Source organism: Bos mutus, chromosome 4, assembly GCF_027580195.1.
Source record: "Bos mutus isolate GX-2022 chromosome 4, NWIPB_WYAK_1.1, whole genome shotgun sequence".
In the NCBI taxonomy this organism is placed as follows: domain Eukaryota; kingdom Metazoa; phylum Chordata; class Mammalia; order Artiodactyla; family Bovidae; genus Bos; species Bos mutus.
The window spans coordinates 74,218,318-74,237,744 of NC_091620.1; the positions used below are offsets into that span (position 1 = coordinate 74,218,318).

At 37.3% G+C, this 19,427-nt stretch overlaps 1 protein-coding gene across 1 annotated transcript in view; it reads left to right on the forward strand.

Moving 5' to 3' along the window:
* RELN (reelin) overlaps positions 1-19,427 on the forward strand; it is a 549,751-nt gene that overhangs the window by 307,156 nt on the left and 223,168 nt on the right. Inside the window, exon 11 of the mRNA XM_070369659.1 lies at positions 16,547-16,692. Coding sequence (XP_070225760.1) covers positions 16,547-16,692 — 146 coding nt within the window. The remainder of the gene's footprint in view (positions 1-16,546; positions 16,693-19,427) is intronic.

Consider the following 19,427-nt stretch of genomic DNA (forward strand, 5'->3'; position numbering starts at 1 on the left):
CTGTATAGTCCATGGGGTCATGAAGTATTTTACTAAAACCACTATTAAAAGAATAGGTAATATCACTTTACCCTCCCCTGTAAGAATGGGAAATCATTCATTTGTTCATCCTTTGAACAAGTATTTTTGAGAACCCATGGTGCCATGTACTGGGCTGAACCTGGAGAATATAACCACAAAAGGCAGATATGTCTTTTCCTTTTATTTTCTGTCCGTTTACTGGGAGGTTACATATAGCAACGTGCATGTGCAAAACAGCATAATTGTTGATTTGCTGGGAAAGTTTAAGGTGCTGTAGAAATACAATATACAGTGCCAGATCCAGAGTTGAGGGATTAGGAAGGCTATCCAAGAGAATAGGAATAGACTGAAGGGTCATTTCAAATTGGCCAGATGGGAAGACTAATGTTTCTAGAATCATAAATCACACATAAAGGCTAGAAGATGATAGCACAAAGCAGAAGCCTTCGACAGTGTTTGAAATGGTTGTCTAATAGATACTGAGTTGAGACTTGTGATAAAGTCTGAAGATATGACCAGTGATAAAACCTTAAAGTCTTAAAAGCTCACTTTTTGAATGAGAATTAAAATTACTGGCTTGCCTGCCCAGAGAATGTGTGGAATAAGATACTATGTCAAGGCGATATTTTAAGAAACCGTTTGATCTTCAACTGGACTCTCTCAAGTTTCAAGTATGAAAAAAATAAAGTACAGATGCAGATTGGAGAGTTTTTAAAAATGTGACTCACTATTACAAAAAAAAAAAAAAAAGACCTCTGTGCTGCATGGGGGTGAGGTCACAGAATCACAAGCAGAAGATAAAGATCTAAGACACTCATCTCCTTTTAATAATTTATGGGTTGCAAATTGTTTAGAGTACTTCCCTCGTGGTTCAGTGGTTAAGACTCTGCCTTCCAGTGCAGGTGGGGGCAGGTTCAATATCTGGTTGGGAAGTTAAGATCCCACATGCTATGTGGTATGACCAAAAAATAAAAAATAAATAAATTATTTAGGAAACCTTCACCTTTTTAGAAAACCCTCCTGACACAGTTAAATTGGTGCTTAGCAAATCAAACTCTAGATACTGACTAGCATTAGGAACGGACATCATCTTTATTCAACATGAAAAAACACCCAGGAAACCTTAAGGAGATTTGTTCTGATAAAGACTCTAAAACTTTGGTTCCTTTGGATCCTTTAAAGAGTCATGGATGCCTTTCATATGGGTGTGGAAAAGAACCTTTGTAAGGATAGCCCATATCATATCCCACTGCTGCTGCTGCTAAGTTGCTTCAGTCGTGTCTGACTCTGTGCGACCCCATAGACGGCAGCCCACTCGGCTCCCCCGTCCCTGGGATTCTCCAGGCATGAACACTGGAGTGGGTTGCCATTTCCTTCTCCAATGCATGAAGGTGAAAAGTGAAAGTGAAGTCGCTCAGTCGTGTCCAACTCTTCGCGACCCCATGGACTGCAGCCTACCAGGCTCCTCCATCCATGGGATTTTCCAGGCAAGAGTACTGGAGTGGGGTGCCATTGCCTTCTCCGCATATCCCACTACTACTTGATTAAGAGAAGGATTTCTGTTGTCACTGTTCACCATTGGCAAGATATGTAAACCCAGGAAACACATGGAGACCTCAGGGCCTGGGATTCACATCCTTTTCCTGTGATGATCATTTGGTAATTATTTGATCTCAGTTCCCTTTACTATATATTATATATACTTTTTGTGCCTGTTTTATAAGCCATCGTTACACTAATTTAATTAACTTTTTGGTTTCTTAATGCGTTGTACTTTGGTACCACCCATGTTAAAAATGTATGAAGTGTGGGTTTGCTTTGTAGTAATGGTTACTTAGATTACAACTCTGTGTGGAGTATACTTGTGCTATCACACATTTAAGACTTGCCTAGTTGCCTATTAAGAAAAAAATCATTGTAGTAATGGTTTGTACCAGGGTCTTTGGCTACCACATAGAAGCTTTTCTCTAATGTTTCTTTTTAAATTTTTAAATAAGTGCAATGATAAAATCTAAGATTGTCATTTTAACTCATTTATATGACCAACCTCTTGCATTTTGACTCAAACCTCTAGCATGAAAAAATTGCTTTTGCCAAGTGATTTGGAATTCTAGAAATAAAAATTGTTTATTTAAGCTGTATGCAATTTCTCCATCAAATATTTTTCCTTTAGTGGGTGGCTTCTGAGATGAAAACAGAGTACAACCAATTAGAAAACATATCTCGATGTTTCTATTGGTCATAAGACATGTTTTGAACATCGCTTTGTTTTGGACTTTTTAGTTTTGAGAGTATTGTTTGTTTAGACTATATGTTGTCTTTTCTAAATACTACTTGTTAAAAGTCTCCAAGATGCTTGCTGCTGCTGCTGCTAAGTCGCTTCAGTCATGTCCGACTCTGTGCGACCCCATAGACGGCCGCCCACCAGGCTCCCCTGTCCCTGGGATTCTCCAGGCAAGAACACGAGTGGGTTGCCATTTCCTTCTCCAATGTGTGAAAGTGAAAAGTGAAAGTGAAGTCGCACAGTCGTGTCCAACTCTTAGCAACCCCATGGACTGCAGCCTACCAGGCTCCTCCGTCCATGGGATTTTCCAGACAAGAGTACTGGAATGGGGTGCCATTGCCTTCTCCGAGATGCTTACACCTTAACTAAATCAGAGATTGAGTGTGACATCAATTGAGTGCTTCATTGTACTTCATTACAGAGTAGAATTTATTCAAGGAAAAATGTCCAAGCACAGATAGGATACTCTTTGGTTAAGTAGTAACAGCTACTTTTTATAGTCCATGTATTATTCTGCTGCTGCTGCTAAGTCACTTCAGTCATGTCCGACTCTGTGCGACCCCACAGACGGCCGCCCACCAGGCTCCCCCGTCCCTGGGATTCTCCAGGCAAGAACACTGGAGTGGGTTGCCGTTTCCTTCTCTTGTTGCAGAACATAGGCTCCAGGTGAGCAGGCTTCAGTAGTTGCAGCGCATGGGCTCAGTAGTTGTGGCATGTGGGCTCTAGGGCACTTGGGCTTCAGTAGTTGTGGCACATTGTCCCTGTTGCTCTGCGGCATGTAGAATCTTCCTGGACCAGGGATTGAATCTGTGTCTCCTGCATTGGCAAGTGAATTCTTACCCACTGCACCACCAGGGAGGTCCTAGATGAATGATTTTCATACATTAAAATCTAGTAAGTTCAGACCAAGCACAGGTTGCTTCCTTGTCTTCCACTATACAGCAGCTAGTTTTATTTTCACAGTCGTGTTTACTGGTCCATCACTGCTGACCTAAAGTGAAGTTAAGGAGATAGGAGTATTAAGATATTTTCCTCGCGGAGGTAGGAAGCATTTTCAGTAACCTGTAGAGAAGGTGAAATAGAGTGAGAACAGGGGAATGCTAAATAAATTGAAATCAACAGTCTCATGGTAGCAGACTTCTTGTGCTGAGGATGTTGGAGTCAAGAATCATACAAAAGGATGCCACTGACAAAAGATAACACCATCATTCCTTAATAGAAATTATATCATGCCTCCTCCATACTCAAGACCTTTGATGGCTTCCTGTGTAGGCCTTGAGGGGACAAGCCAAACTCCCTAGCATGTAATTCAAGGCTGTTTCCAGTCCATGTCCAGCCTAAGTTTTCATCCTTATTTTCTGTCCTCCAGCATCACAAATAAAATGGAATTTCACACTCCCACCCATTTAGACATGCTCTTCCACTTTTCTTTTTACTATGCCTAGTCATTCCCCAGCATCCTTAAGGGCCCAGTTCAAATGTCATTGTCTGGATGAAGTTTTGTGTATAGCTAATGTCTGACTCCTCCCTGTGCTGCTATAACCATAAGGTTGAATAAACAGGACTTGAGGTTGAAGACTGTCTACAAAATACAGGTTCATTCTTCTTCACTAGTGACCATTCATATTCACTCAGACAGCTTTTTAAAATCTGTATCCTTTTTGCACAAAAACTAAGTCAGGTCCCAAGACTACTGATAGACCAAAAAAGCAATCAATCACTGTAGTAGCTAGTCTCAGTTCAATAACAAATACCACATGGTTCACCATAATAATGCAAACTCCAAACTTCACCCATAGCATCTCCTTTCCTCCAGCTGAAGTCTGCTGAGTAGAAAAGAGATAGTGGTCAACTCCTTCCCCCTCCTCCACTAAGTCATTAATTTTAACCTTTGAATCATCCAGGGCTGGGTCAGGAGGAAGGAGAAGAAGCAAGCGCAGTTATTGTTGTGAGTGGGAATTATTGATCTCATAATCTGGCAAGTGATTGAAGCTGGAGTTCTCTTGGCTCCATCACAAAGCTCTATGGATATGTCACCACTTTTCACCAAAACTGGGGATTTCTCACCTGTAGCTCCCCAATGTATATCTCTCAGGTTATGTCTACTTCTACTACTTCCCACTGGGACTCTGACTTATGACTTCAGCCTCTTTCTGCTGAGGGCTCTTTGCCCCTCCGGGAAGCCCCTGTGGGCAGGATCTTAGACCAGATTTCCTCTTGTGTGCATGGGTCCAATCCTAGTCTATGGTGAACATTCACTTTGAATCCATCATTGGGAGAAAAGAAGTTAGTTACTTCAAAATGCAGCCCTCTTGTTACCCAGCTGCCTGCCAGGCAGCCCCAGTTGTTAGTCTAAGCCCTTACAGAATCTTGAGCCCCAGGCTTGAGGCAAGTGGATGATACCTTCCTCCCCTGCAAGGTCATGGATGTGACTCACAGTTCACCAACAACCCTCTGGAAAGGAATCATCTCTCTGCTTTCCAGCTGCCAACCTACTGCAGCTTCAGGCTCACTCATTCTCAATTTAGGGAAGTGGCTAAGTCATTTTACCACCTCTTTTGTTAGTAGGTCCTTATATCTGGTCCATCATTTCACTTTGTTAGGTCCCTACATTTGGTCCATCATTTCACTTTGTTAGGTCCTTATATTTGGTCCATCATTTCACTTTGGAATGAGGAGTAGCATGTGTTTTATTGGCACCTTATTTCAACATTCTGTTACAGCATACATACACATCTATGAGAGTGTTTACGTTTCTTTGTAGTTATGTTTGTCTCCCTAGTTAGCATGTTAGCTTCTTAAGCTTAGGAACTGTTTCTGCTATTTTTGAATCTCCAGTGTTTGGCACATGATACATTGTGCTAGTTGAACAAATTAAAAGCTGAAAAAATACCAAGATCTAGTTTGTGAATAAAGAAAATAAATTTTATATTCAAAGATGACATGAGGGCAAAAATATTGTGAATGGGACTGGATAGAGCAAAACTGTTAAGAAAATGAGCTTAACAGGGTTCAAATCTTTGTTTCACCATTTACTAGCCATATGGTCTTGGGCAAGTTATTTAACCTCTTGGTTTCTCAGTATCCTCACCTTTAACAGGGATGATAGTAGTATCCATTCCTGTTGTGATAATTAAATAAGAACATACATGTAAACCTTAGAACAGTGCCTGGCATATAGAAAGGTTTTAATAAGTACATGTCTTCTTCATGGAAAATTTTGAGTACAAATAAGCTCCACAGGGAAGTGAATATGGAGAAAAATAAGTAGAAGGCAAAGGATTGAGCTGACAACCCCAATTAGGAGGGCAGAAGGAAGAATAGGATAGAAAAATACAGAATTCACAAATTATGTCATCCATGTATGTCATTAAGATGATAATCAGAATCAAATGAAGTAAATGGATTAGGTTGGACACAAGTATTTCCCATAGGTGTAACTTTTGGCAGTCAGACTGCCAAAAGGACCAGTTTCCATTGGAATTAAGTTGAAATGACATTCACATAATTAAAAATAGTAGTTTTCATTATTAACAACAAATGATTTTTAAGTGCTGTTCATAAAATGAAGTAATAGTAGTGAGGATGTTGATGTTGAAAATAGAGTTTAAGAGTGGCAGGTCAAATAGGAAAGATAAAAATGAGTCACTAGCATTCATATACATTATTTTTCCTTATCTTCTTTAGATTTGTTTCCCATTTCTTTGGTAATAATATTTAATCCATTTTATCTGAGCCTGTCCTTGTTTATCTCAAGTAGGGCAGAATGATAGAAGACAAAATAGAGTAATTAACTTAAGGAGTCATGTGATCTGGAGAACTGCAATTATAGGTCACCAGTTTAAATCTGTCCTGGGTTGGTAGAAACCCATTACCATCTGTTGACTCTTTAGTAATTAATATGAAGTAGGTGTCTAACAGTATCAGCTTTTAATGTAGAACCCGACCTTATGTTTGTTGTGCTTTTTTATTTGGATTGGTAAGCTAAAGAGGACTGTAAGAGGTTACAGAATTAATATGTTCTTCCTAGGCAGCCATCTGTGATTCTCCTCCATTCTCTTTGCAAGTTCATGGCCTTGTCTGACTTAGCGGCCAGTGTTTTTCCAGAGAGCTTGCCCATGTGGAAGAAAAGGGGCAACACATTCTTAGAGTGTTTCTAATTACCATCATGATTTTATTATTTCCCATGAATCCCTAAGTATCCCTCTGTTCACAACCAAATAGGTGGGGCTCTAAATGCCTATAAATCTAGTCCTGGAAGTCAGAAAGCTCCCCAGAGCACCACCCTCATTAGCAATCTCCACAATAAGCCAGCCATGGACTCAGAAAGGCAAGGAGTCTGAACTCCCTTGATATTGAATCCCCTGTCTTAATTACTGGTTCTAATAATATTTTTGAGAAGGAAATGGCAACCCACTCCAGTATTCTTGCCTGGAAAATCCCACGGATGGCAGGTCCTGGCAGGCTACAGTCCATGGGTTCACAAAGAGTCGGACACGACTGAGTGACTTCACTTCACTTTCAATAATATTTCCTTCTTTTATAAACAATTGCATCCTTTCTTTTTTTATAATTTTGTAAATGATTTCTAGACTAATCAAGAATTTCTTGTGTCAGTTGTTTCTATTCTGAAGATACAGGGTATACTGTGTCAGTCTGCAGTTGCTGGAATCGGCTACTGCTGCCACAGCTGCCATTCCCTGGTGGCTTTGGGGGTTTTGCCACATTTAATAGTGGAAGGCACATTCTTCCTGCCTGAAATGGGAGAATGATTAATCCAAGGGCAACTTCTGGTGCTCTGACTCTTTGAGAATGGTATTGATTTTGTCATCAAAGTTTAAGGGAAATGGTTGATTTTTTTCAGCCCCTTCCATTTCAAACATATAGAATCAAGAATCAGTGTTTCACCTTGCGTAGGATTCTGATACGCATCTCCATTGAGTAACATGGATATTGGATAATAAATAATAATAACAACAACCATAATTAGGATAAGTAGTAAAAGAAGCCATAGTAATGGTGGCATTTCATGAATCATCTGTAGTTGCCAGCACTATGAGGAAGGCCTTTTGATCTAAATTTTATATCTACAGTAGGTAAACACTGCATGTCTATAAAGAGCCTGAGAACTTAGTGCCCAGATTTTCTTAGTCATTCTTGAAACATCCAGAAGAATCCATCAAAGTTATCTCTTCCCAACTCCTCAAACACACATACTGCAATCTGAAAATGTCCTTAACTTCAAGTTCAAAGAAAAGTGCTAAATGTAAAATTTTAAAGGATCAGCCTGGAGCTGTTGCAGCTACCTGCTTTCTATAACTCACTGTTAAAGAAAAGATCTGCAAAGGTCAGGAAATTACTCAGAAAAACCCAGAAACAAATGATTTGGAAAGAGGTATGAGGAGATATTTTGGGTTTTGTTTTTTCTGTTATTTCTATCCTTTCCAGTGAAGCAAAATTTCCAAATGGATCAATATGCCATGGAGGTAAATATTGGTCAAGCAGCTGCTTCATTTTGTTTATTTACCCCCATCTTTGGCGGCAGCCAAAATTTGTATTTTGAAAGCATGAAGCATCCACAACTCCTTGATATCTGCGTGCTTTGCTCAGTCACTGTTAATAAATGTTTATATCTGCTCAGCTAGCCTGGTTACCCTCAGCTTGCAAAGGCATAAATCACTGGCTTCTGTCAACTCTGGAATTGACCCACAGATTAAATGCAGATCACTAGAAGATAGGTGCTGTTCCATGTATTTTTTATTTTTAAGAAATCTTCCCACTCTGATTGCTGTGCCTGCACCTGCTAATCTTTTTCTATTTATTATCCTAGTTCATTGTATGGATAGCAAAGAATGCCAGATTACTCCTTCTGCACATTTATGTCAACTTGTGTTGAGAAGTAAATCAACATTAAATGTCACAGATTCTGTTGTGAAGGTTTGTCCTTTAGAATAGGCTGTGATCAAATGTATTTAAAATAATTTTTCTTAAAAAGTAATTTATTAAATTTTGCAGATGTATGTTAAGGATTGGGAGTAACTAAGTATACAGAATTTAGAAGGGCCATATCTTAATCTTTTATTTCTACTTCCAGTTAGACTGCTTCCTCTCTCTCCCATTTACTGTTGATAAATATCCAATAATAATGTCAATTTTCCTAGTTTAACAAACACCAAAGGCCCTAATGAGGAGCCATTAGGTGAATTAGGTAAATCAACAACCCATTAAGGAAAAGCATTAAGTCAGAAAAGAGAGTCTATTAATTTTCTTATAGCTCTTGTACATTATGCATTTGCCAAATTCATTATCCCAGTGGACACTAGGCAGATCTCCAGTCCTGAATAAGAATTGGAGCTTTCATTCTGGGGTTCTGCTGTCACTTGTCTAATACTATTATCACAAATTGTTGAATCATTAATGGATAATAAAGGTTATAACATCCAAATTATGGAAAAAATGTAAACTAATTTGTCTGAAAATGTAAAGTCTTAACACAAGTTGACGCTAGTGAAAAAAGTCAAAGTCAAATGGTTAAAGGGATGATTACATTCAAAGCAGAATTTATTTCTAAATGTGTGTTTTGAGAGTATAGTCCCCTGGCAGAGCAATATCTGCCTGCTATAATGCCTAACTTTTCTTCCATAAGTTGGGCACCCCAGAAAAAGATTTCAGAAATCCATTTAATGATTTTCTTTTTTTAGACTGTAAGGACAAACAGGAGGAAATCAGATATACTTTCCAGAAATATGCTTTGCAAATCGCTGTACTGGAAACTATCTGGTCTGTGACTTGAGGGATTTGAGTACTGGCTTTCTAATGAGGATAAACCTGAGCTCAGTAAGACTTGTGGCTAGACCATGTTCTCATGTCTTTTTCTATTAAGAATCGGAATGTTAACTACGATTTTCTGGCCAGATTCCAGCTTGGTTAATTGCATGCTGTCTCTCTAAATTCGCTTTGCTTGGGATGTTCTTCATTTTGGATTGCATTGCTCTTATTGTCATGTTTCCCCCAAGAGGTGGGTACATGATATTGTAAAATGAGCCAGAATATAATTTGTTAAACTAATAAGAGTACTTTGGGGATGAAGGGTTAAATGTAAGTAGTGTGTTTTCCACAATTTCCCCCCAATGAGGCCTATTTGTACAGTAATTAATGTGGAATAGCATTAGTGAAACATGGAATTGAGCCAAATCACCATGACAAGAGTGGCAATAACACAGAAACAAATAATTTCAATAAATTCTACTAAAAATAACCATTCAAACAAATCCCCAGAGCCTCCCTTTTCTTGTTTGTTTATGATCTGAAGCTGACACATTTAATCACTAATTATTACAAGTTAGTACAATATTCAATGTGAAATTTATTTTATTCTATATGAACATACAAAACCTAGTAACATTTCCCATCATCTTTGTACTTAGCACACCACAGAGCTCAATTATTTGCATAATGGTACTCATTAAGGTAAGATTTGTTAAATGAATGAAGATAGGGGATGAAAGAAGGAAGAGAATTAGCATTTACTGATTTCCTAAGATTTAGCAATCTTTAGAATAAGCATGTTACTTGCACTATCTCATTTAATCCTCACAATTGCCCCCATTTCACAGATGAAAATAAAGAGTCTCCTAGAGCTAAGTGACCTCTCCAAGATCAAACAGCTTTGATTTTCAAAGCCAGCTACATTGTATAATAAAGTCCCAGCCCTTTTGTTCCTCAGTATCTTGCAGCCCACCACGTTGTGTCTGGTGTTCTGGGCCTTAATTTGAGGAGGCAAGACTGAAAACCTCAGACACTGTGAAAGTCATATTGATCTCTACAGACAAGGTTAACAACTGCTCTGTGGAATTTTTCATTGTTATTCTTTCTCTCATTACTCCAATTCAAATCTGTCACTATGGCTGTTTTAGAATTGTCGTAACTATTGCCAAATAATTACACACTTGTCATAAAATATACCATAAATTGAATCTTTATGAATCATAGTACAAAGTGGTTCAAATGCTTAATGAATCCAGAAAATAATGAGAAAAAAAAAAAAAAAAGACTCTTAGAACTCCCTAAAATTTGCTCACTGTGGTTGAATCTATTGTGTTGACTCAAATGCACTTCAGCCCTCCTGCACCTGGACTGTGTTTATAGCCAAGTTATCAGTTTTTTAACTGGTATTAAATTACCTAGAAATTTAATGTGTGCAAAATGAATTTCTTTCATTTTGCCTCATGAAAGAAATCACTCTCTTCCTGTTTTGTTTTTTTCTTTATAAGCATGAAAGTCTATACCTTTAAAGACCATTGAACCAGGATGTAGAAAATATATATTTCTATATGATAATGGCTATAGCATGGCGACAGGCTTAGAAAACACAATGATATGTAATGCTATAGGTCAGTCCATTTCTGGTCACTCAGTCACACATCTCACTTTAATCCAGAAACTTTTATACCAGTATATTTTGTTTCCAACCAGACAGTGGCTAATTTATGTCTCTGCCAACAATGCCATTTTAATTAATTTTATTCATCTTATTTCTCTTTCCTCTGCTCCTCATATCTCATCTGTTTGCATTGCCTAGATTTTAATTAAAAAACCTCTCTTCTCTAAGGAGCAATCTGAAGTGGCAAAAATAATCACTTAAAATATTACAGTCATTAAAAAATTGGCTGTGATGGAAGCCATGCATTTTCAATTTTCCTACAGATGATGTTTTAGCTTCCTTTTAAAGTGCACTTTGTATCTGAATTGTCTGCCACCAGCCAGCTTGGCTATCAAAAATGGTCTTCCAGCTGGGTGGGCTGAGTGACAACTCCTTAATGGAGGAAATGGATGGCTCTCTGCTCATGTGGAGGGGAAGGCACACCAGGCAGATTTCATTCCATCTGCCACCAGCTCTCTGCAAGCTGGCATTGCCCAAATGCCCAGTATACTCACTCCAACTAAAAGGATATCGTCAAAAATAAATTGTAAGGCTACAGATACCTGAAAGAATCATCAGGGCCATTAGACCCCAGGGAGATAATATTAAGAGGTGCCTCAGTGTTCATCTTTGATGAAACCCTAATTAAACTGTGGTGGAGGTGATTGCAAGTACTTTTTTTACAAGTACAGAGGTGAAGTCATTAACATTTTCAGCAGAGTATAGAGAGCAACCTTAGGAAAATGCTATCCTGAATTGTGGCCAAAGACTTGTTATATTGAGGAATTTGCACTGATGTTTCCTGTTGATGTTTTTCTGAATGGCAAATCCATGTCACTTAGTTACAGTGTGTTCTGCTTTTCAAGTAAAGGAAATCCATGTAACAGCAAAGTAGAGAAATATTTTTGATTGATAGATGGAAACAAATAAGGATGATATATTAGGGATTTTTAAAAATTGGAGCTTTCCTAGTATTTAGAAGTATAAAGTATGTGTCATTGGTCAATGCTAAAATAATGAAGTAAAAAAATAAATAAAAATAAAATAATGAAGTAAAAGTAATATTTAATGTCATTATATAATTAGGAGGGCTAAGGATAGAAAGCAATGGCAACCCACTCCAGTGTTCTTGCCTGGAGAATCCCAGGGACAGGGGAGCCTGGTGGGCTGCTGTCTATGGGGTCGCACAGAGTCGGACACGACTGAAGCGACTTAGCAGCAGCAAGGATAGAAAGAAATATATAGAACCATCTGCATAATTTATATCTTTATTTTACTCAAAATAAATTCTTAATTATTTGATATTCACCATAAATTATTCAAAAGTTGAGACTCAGAAAGTCACGTTATTTGTAATCATTTGTTCAAGAAAACCTGCTATATTTTTACCATACGCAATATAAAATTGTCCTAAATTCCAAAGTATTGTTTTTATTGTATCAAGAGCTCATATATCTCACAGAGTTAGAAATTTAACTGTTTTATGAAGTTGTTTAGATTTTAATTGTCATTGCATGTAAATGACATGAATTTGAATAGATGCAAAGCAAAAACAACTGGGTATTAAAATCACTGAGTAATTTCCTAAAATTCTTTTCATTCTTTAAATTCACATTTTGTTTGGATTTTTAACATAAACACATGTATGTTATACAATGAAAGTTCATCTGTAAGAAAAGTGGTAGCAGATTCCTTGCATCATTAAGTTTTCCTAAGGGAAACGTTTGGTAATCTGCCAACATTTGGAGAGCTTTAAAGTTCTAATTCATGATTCAGTATATTCTGAAAATTAATGAATGATTGTAATATTTTACCTTGTTGTATTGTGCAGTGTATTCTTTTACATTTTATTACAGGTTTTAAGTTGTTCTGAAGAATTTTAATGCCTTACAATGAGAAACACAGTTCAAAATAGATTTAAATGTTCTATTTCTCTATAACCTACTGCTATGGGTATATACTGCTAAGGGAATATAATAGCTTATTTTTGGAAAATAGCGTATTCAGAAATAAAATAACAAGTATTTTGTAGCACTTAAAGATTTCCAAAAAACCACTTCCACATATAATATAATTTGTGCTTCTTACAGTGTCTCTAGGATATAGACATTAGTGGCCCCAGTCTACAGCCTAAGAAACTGAGGCCTAGATGGGTTAAATGAGTTGTGCAGAACCATGTAGCCATTCAGTAGAGATAATGCATCAGAACATGCCTTCTTTTTTTTAATTTATTGATTTTTAAATTGAAGGATAACTGCTTTACAGAATTTTGTTCTTTAAACATCAACACAGAACATGCCTTCTGATTCTGATCCCCAAACTCCTTGAGGATGGACAATAACTGAGTTTTCATTCCATGTCAAGAATGCTTTTAGTTTCTAGTATTTGGGATTTTTTAAAATAACCTTAATCTCAGCGCAATTAATTGAATTGGGTTCAAGGGTGAAGTTCAAGCACCTCTACCCATACAGGGTATAAAGGTATATGGACAGCTAATTTTTTCTTCCAGCTTTATTGAGGTATTGATATATAACATTATAGAAGTTTAAGGTGTACAGCATAATTATTTGACTACATACCTCATGAAATGATCATCACAGTGAGTTTAGTGAATACCCATAATCTCACAGAGATACAAAATTAAGAAATATAAAAAATATATTTTTGATAGCTAATTTATAACAGTTGTATTAACACAAATGGTCTACTAAACCACCAAATGTGTTTGGTAACAGCCAAATAACTAACAAAAAGACCCTTTAAAATATACCTCTGTTTTTTAAAAATACCTACTTATTTTAAGTTTGTGAAATGAGTTTAACAATATGGTATTCAGTTTCATAATGATGTTTCTTTACATAAATTTTCCATCTCAACTAAATTAGGAGAAGGCAGTGGCACCCCACTCCAGTACTCTTGCCTGGAAAATCCCATGGATGGAGGAGCCTGGTAGGCTGCGGTCCATGGGGTCGCTAAGAGTCGGACACGACTGAGCGACTTTCCTTTCACTTTTCACTTTCATGCATTGTAGAAGAAAATGGCAACCCACTCCAGTTTTCTTGCCTGGAGAATCCCAGGAACTGGGGAGCCTGGTGGGCTGCCGTCTGTGGGGTTGCACAGAGTCGGACACGACTGAAGCAACTTAGTAGCAGCAGCAGCAGCAGCAACTAAATTAAAATATGAATCAAAAGTGTTAATAAATAAATCTTGGAAGAGTAGCAAAGAATAATTATGTGTAACACAGAGTCTTCAAATATTAACAAACAGTTCTGAGGTAAACAGAATCAAAATGGAAATAATTAAATTGGCATTTAGTCAGAAGTGACCAAGATTTTGTATTAAGCAAATCACTCTTTTCATTACACAAATATATTCTTCTAAATTGTAACATGAGATTATTCCATTTTCTTGTGTATAGATGTTTCATGGTTGCCTCTTACTTGGACAATGACCTAATATCATTTGCACCAGAGTAAAAGTCATATTAATTCCAAATGAATATAGACCACGATGAGTCAGACACAAATAAGTGACTGAGCTGAACTGAACTGCAGTTGCTCAGGATTCCAGAATGAGAAGATAATTGTAAAAACCGCTCTTTAGAGCTTGGTGGCTTTATTATTAGGAAGGTAATCTTTGTTATTCTAGTTGGCATTCCATTATCTTTATAGAGTACATACTAGTCGAGGATCTTTGGGTTTGTCATTACTTAACAGTTTCATTTTACTGTTAAATAAACTAAATCCTATTTTTGATCAATGTGTGTGGATTAAGGATTGCATATAATGAGCTCAGTGTAGCATCCATGAATAATGTGTACTCATTGTGGTGTGAAGAAGATCTTCAAGCAGATGAAGCCTGCCACACAGTATAGCATTATCTAACCTGGGGGCTTCCCTGGTGGCTCAGATGGTAAAAAATATACCTGCAATATGGGAGACCTGGGTTTGACCCCTGGATTAGGAAGATCCCCTGGAGAAGGGAAAGGCTACCCACTTCTTGCCTGAAGAATTCCATGGACAGAGGAACCCGTGGGCTATAGTCCAGGGGATTGCAAAGAATCAGATAGAACTGATCAACTAACACTTTCACTTTCAAGCTGATGAGAAGCACAGTGTGTATGCCTTATGTCTTAGTGCTATGAAATGACTCCCCCAAGATCATATGCTCCAACTCTCCTGAACATCTGGAAACTTCTGGAAGCTTTTTTACTCTTTCATTGTAGTAGTCTGATTTCCCTCCCCATTGATTTTATCTGCCACAATCAGTTTAGTTGTCATAAAATAATTCTTTGCACATATTACTGCTCTGTTTTAGAACATCACCACTGATGGAATATAGCAGTGATCTCAAAATATCATTTAAGATCCTCTACAGTCAGGCTTCAATCTAATTCTCAAAATTATGCCTACTTATCACCTGTCATTCATTCATATTTGTCATCCAACTTGGATTTTTATCCATCCTTTAAAGCTAATTGAAGACCTGCTCTTCCATGAAGCCTGCTCATGTAGACCTGCCCTGGACACAGTGACTGCTACCTTCTTTCACTCGTTAGCACTTTCCATATGCTGCCTTTGATACATCTCAACTTGGCTACAATCTTTTTAGAGCAAAGATTAGATTATTATTATAATCAATTATAAACCTCTTCCCTCCACTGACTTCCTGATGCTTCCTAACTTGTGAGTTTTCCATAAAAATTAGTTAATTATCTGAAAGACATAACCATATCATAATTTATTCATTTATTAAATTATTCAACAAATATCTTTTAATTACTGCCATATGCCAAGCATTATGCTAAGACCTGAAATACAGGAATATGATCCTTGCCCTACAGAACCAACAGTCACAGGATCTAACTGAAATCCTCTCACCAATTATTTTTCTTCATTTCTATTTTATTTTAAGAGTGTATAAAACTTGAAACAATGTTTGATCTTTTATTTATTAGCATGTCTCTATGTGTGACATTACCAGAAAATGATTAATGCAAAAACTTATATTTTTAAAAGCTAAGTACTCAGTTTACCCAGCTCTATAGTTGGATCTTGCCTTTGATTCTTCACTTAAAGCTGGAAAAAAAGTATAAAAAAAGCATCACAAGAAATTATTTTTCTTTTTTTTGTGATGATGTATATTTTATTTTTTTTAATTTAAACTTATTTATTTTTCTGTAAGCCTGATGTTCTTTTGGAGAATGACAAAGTTTCTTGTTTACAGGCTCATCAGGGACATCATGTACTTCCTAGATCTGGTCAGAAACTTTTGCTCAAAAGCTGGCTGAGAATATACCATCATATCAGGGATTACTTTGACCTTTTCTGTATTCCATGTTTTGATTAGCAAGCTATTCTGCTCATATCCCATTAAGAGACAAATTGTGAAAGGTTTGAATGGCAAGCCAGAAATATATGGAATATTGAAAAGGTCAGTGTGATTTAAGTCCATAACCACAGTATTGAAAATATATGACAAGTCATTATCACACTTAATTCCTACAACAAGGACTGTGGTAAAGATGGGAAATTATTTCAATTAAAATATTCTTGTTTCACACTGAAGGCTGAGGCGGCAAAGCTCAAATGGTCTCTTGACTGTCTTTTTGTGATAACTTAATAAGTTAGAAAGAAATTGTAACTGAATTAAATAAGACCAAAAAAAGAAAAAGAGGTAACAAGCTCTTTTGATTTCAGAGTCCATCGTAGAGGGAATAATATAGTGACTTTTCTAAAAACTCTAATTATACATGAATAAGACAGATACAGCCACAAAACCAATTCAATGGACACCCCACGCTCTCTTTTTATCTACAGCATAGCTGTCAGTCAGATGGGAACTCCATTTATTTCCATGGAAATGAAGGCAGTGAGTTCAATTTTGCCACCACCCGGGATGTAGATCTTTCTACCGAGGATATTCAAGAGCAATGGTCAGAAGAATTTGAGAGCCAGCCTACCGGGTAAGTAATTGTTATCTCCCATGCTGTGTATAGCACTTACATTTATTCCACTGGTCATATTTTAAATGCATATTGTTAACTAGCAAAAGCATACTTAAGTCAATACTGGAGAGTCTTATCATGGACAAGCCAAAGGGGTACACTTATCTTAAACATTCTTTATTAAGCAGTCAATTATTTTATGCATACTAAAAATTTGTGATTGCAAATATCTTTTAACTTCAGTTGAATACTTATATCTCATCTTTGTTTATGCAGCTTTTACCAGGAGAAGTTTTGTTTTTGTTTTTTTCAATGTGTATAGCATATAAAATCTTTCCACTACTTTTATATTGAGACTTTCAGTTGTCTCCCCGGGATCTGAGATTTATATAGATGCTGTTACCGATTTTTAGTGGAATATGGTTTTGATCTATAACAAATTAGTTGTTTGGGGGGTAAAATTTACCATTTAGAGATTTTTAAAGGAAGGATACGAGCCTGACATTGAAACAATGAAGATGGTTTGGTGGTAGTATTTTCTTGCTTTTATAAACTGTGTGCCTTCTTCTGGGTCCAGTGTCCCTAAGATATTTCTAGTAATTGAATGGCACTTTCAGAAGTTCAAATTGAGAAAAATTAACAGGTTCAGAGAATCAAAATTCATAAGATAAGTGTGTGTTGGAATTCTAGAAATTTTCTGGTTCTCACCTGGCCTTTTTCTTTTTTTCAATACATATGCACTTGTAACCAGGTTCTTACTGTTTAGTACATGTTTTCTGAAACCATGATGAAGGAGAATGAAATTAACATAAAATATAGTTTCATAATGATTATGAAATAGCAATGACTTAACTGTTAACTATCAGAAACTTTTCAAGAATACAACATTTGAGGTATTTACATATCTCTGATCTCAATAAATTCAATCAAAACTGGATGGGACCTAAGTGCCTGAGGGACCAGAGGGCCACCATGGACTTCTTGGGTTCCCCACTTCCTATGCATTGCCCAGAAACTACATTTGGACCCGATAAGAGGGAAATCTGACTGGCAGCCTGAGCTGTGCTGCTTGACTTTCTGCTGCCACATCAGGATCTCTCACTGTTGCAGGCGAGATTTCTACTAGTACATGCAGCCCTGCTCTTCTGCCTCAGGGAAATCTAGCCTGTGAGAAGCCTCTGAAGAAAACTGACGCTTTAAGGGACACCCCCCGCTAGGGGGTACCATTGACCTCTCCAAGCCTAGCAGTAATGCTCACACCCTTAAGTCCACAAAGTCCTTCTCTTCTGAGGTTTTTGTCACGCTTGAAGTTCCAGTCCAGTATGGCTCTGGTGTCTACTTGAGGGACCAGCAACCATTGTTTCTCTTTCTTGTGTCCAGGATCTCCCCAGGAGGCTGGCTGCTTTCCTTACACAAACAGGGCTCATTCTACTCCCCTCATAGACCATGATGGGATCTAGAACTTTGACCATGCACCCAAGTCTTCTTTACCCACTTTCTGGAGATAAAAGACCCATCACCAGCATATCAGCGCTTTCTGACTTCTGATATAAAAGACCAATTCAGATCCCTTTACTGACAATGGAACTTGACTGCCTATGAGAGGGTCCCAAATTTTCAAGCACCAAAGACTCATTGACCTCCACTCCTTCAACTCTCCCAAGTTTGTACTATCCATGCAGCAGTGACAGGTTATTCTTTTTCAATGAGACCTATACCCCTGGGAACTCAGGTGATGTCCCAATGATATCCAGATACCCAGCCTCCTTCCTACTACAGCAGAGAGAAAAACATGTCTCCAGTGGTAACATGCTGACATGCAAACTCTTTCCTGTTTAGTTAACTGGCTAGCTAGTTAGCTATGTATCTCTTTCCTCAAAGTTCTAATGTCCTCTTATTCTTTGGGGAAGAGATAAAATTTATTTTTACCCATGGCCTTCATATCCACATATTTCCTCTCCCAGAATGTCCTCTTTTATTATTAAAAGTCATCTATAGAAGAACAAAAGAATGCTGTACTATATCGACTAATGGTCCACACAACTCTCCAGTACTAACATTAGTGGAGACTTCGTTCAAACACACGGAAAAACCCTTTAGGAATTAAGCTTAGAAAGGAACAAATTTTATATTAAAAGAAACGAAACATACTTTAGAAAATTAATGTACTAATCCAGAAAAATACCTGGCAAAAAACATATTCCAGTTAACAGATCAGACATTCTGTTATCTCAGAGCACTAATGATATGAGAATTTGTGGTTAAACGAAAACTTTCATCTCCCAAAACAAACCAAAAGAAATAAAAGTATTTATCCTTGAAAAAAGAGCTAAAGTCAATACAGACACTGGAATATCAGACCAAATTCCATTCACTTAGTGACTCATGTGGTTTCTTTGGCCAGTTCTCAGTGCTAAGATATATCAGGTTTTGGTCACAGTTAAGAGGCTGGTACTTTCAAGCCATGACATTGTCAGCAGATTTCTGTTCCAATAACATAGAATAATGTGCTTGACAAAAGCGCCTGTGTCACTGTAATTGGAACACAATTCACCTAAATTCTGAAAGCAGCTTAATTATTCTAGCAACCACACCTTAGCTTTGTTGTAGCTTTTCCCCTAGGATATCAGACCACACTGCCCCCTCTCAGAACTACTTCATTTATACTCTTATCTGGTGAACCAGTTATCCATGTTGCCCTTATATTATAAAAAAAGATATAAAAGGATAATGAGAGAATCTAGTACTTTCTT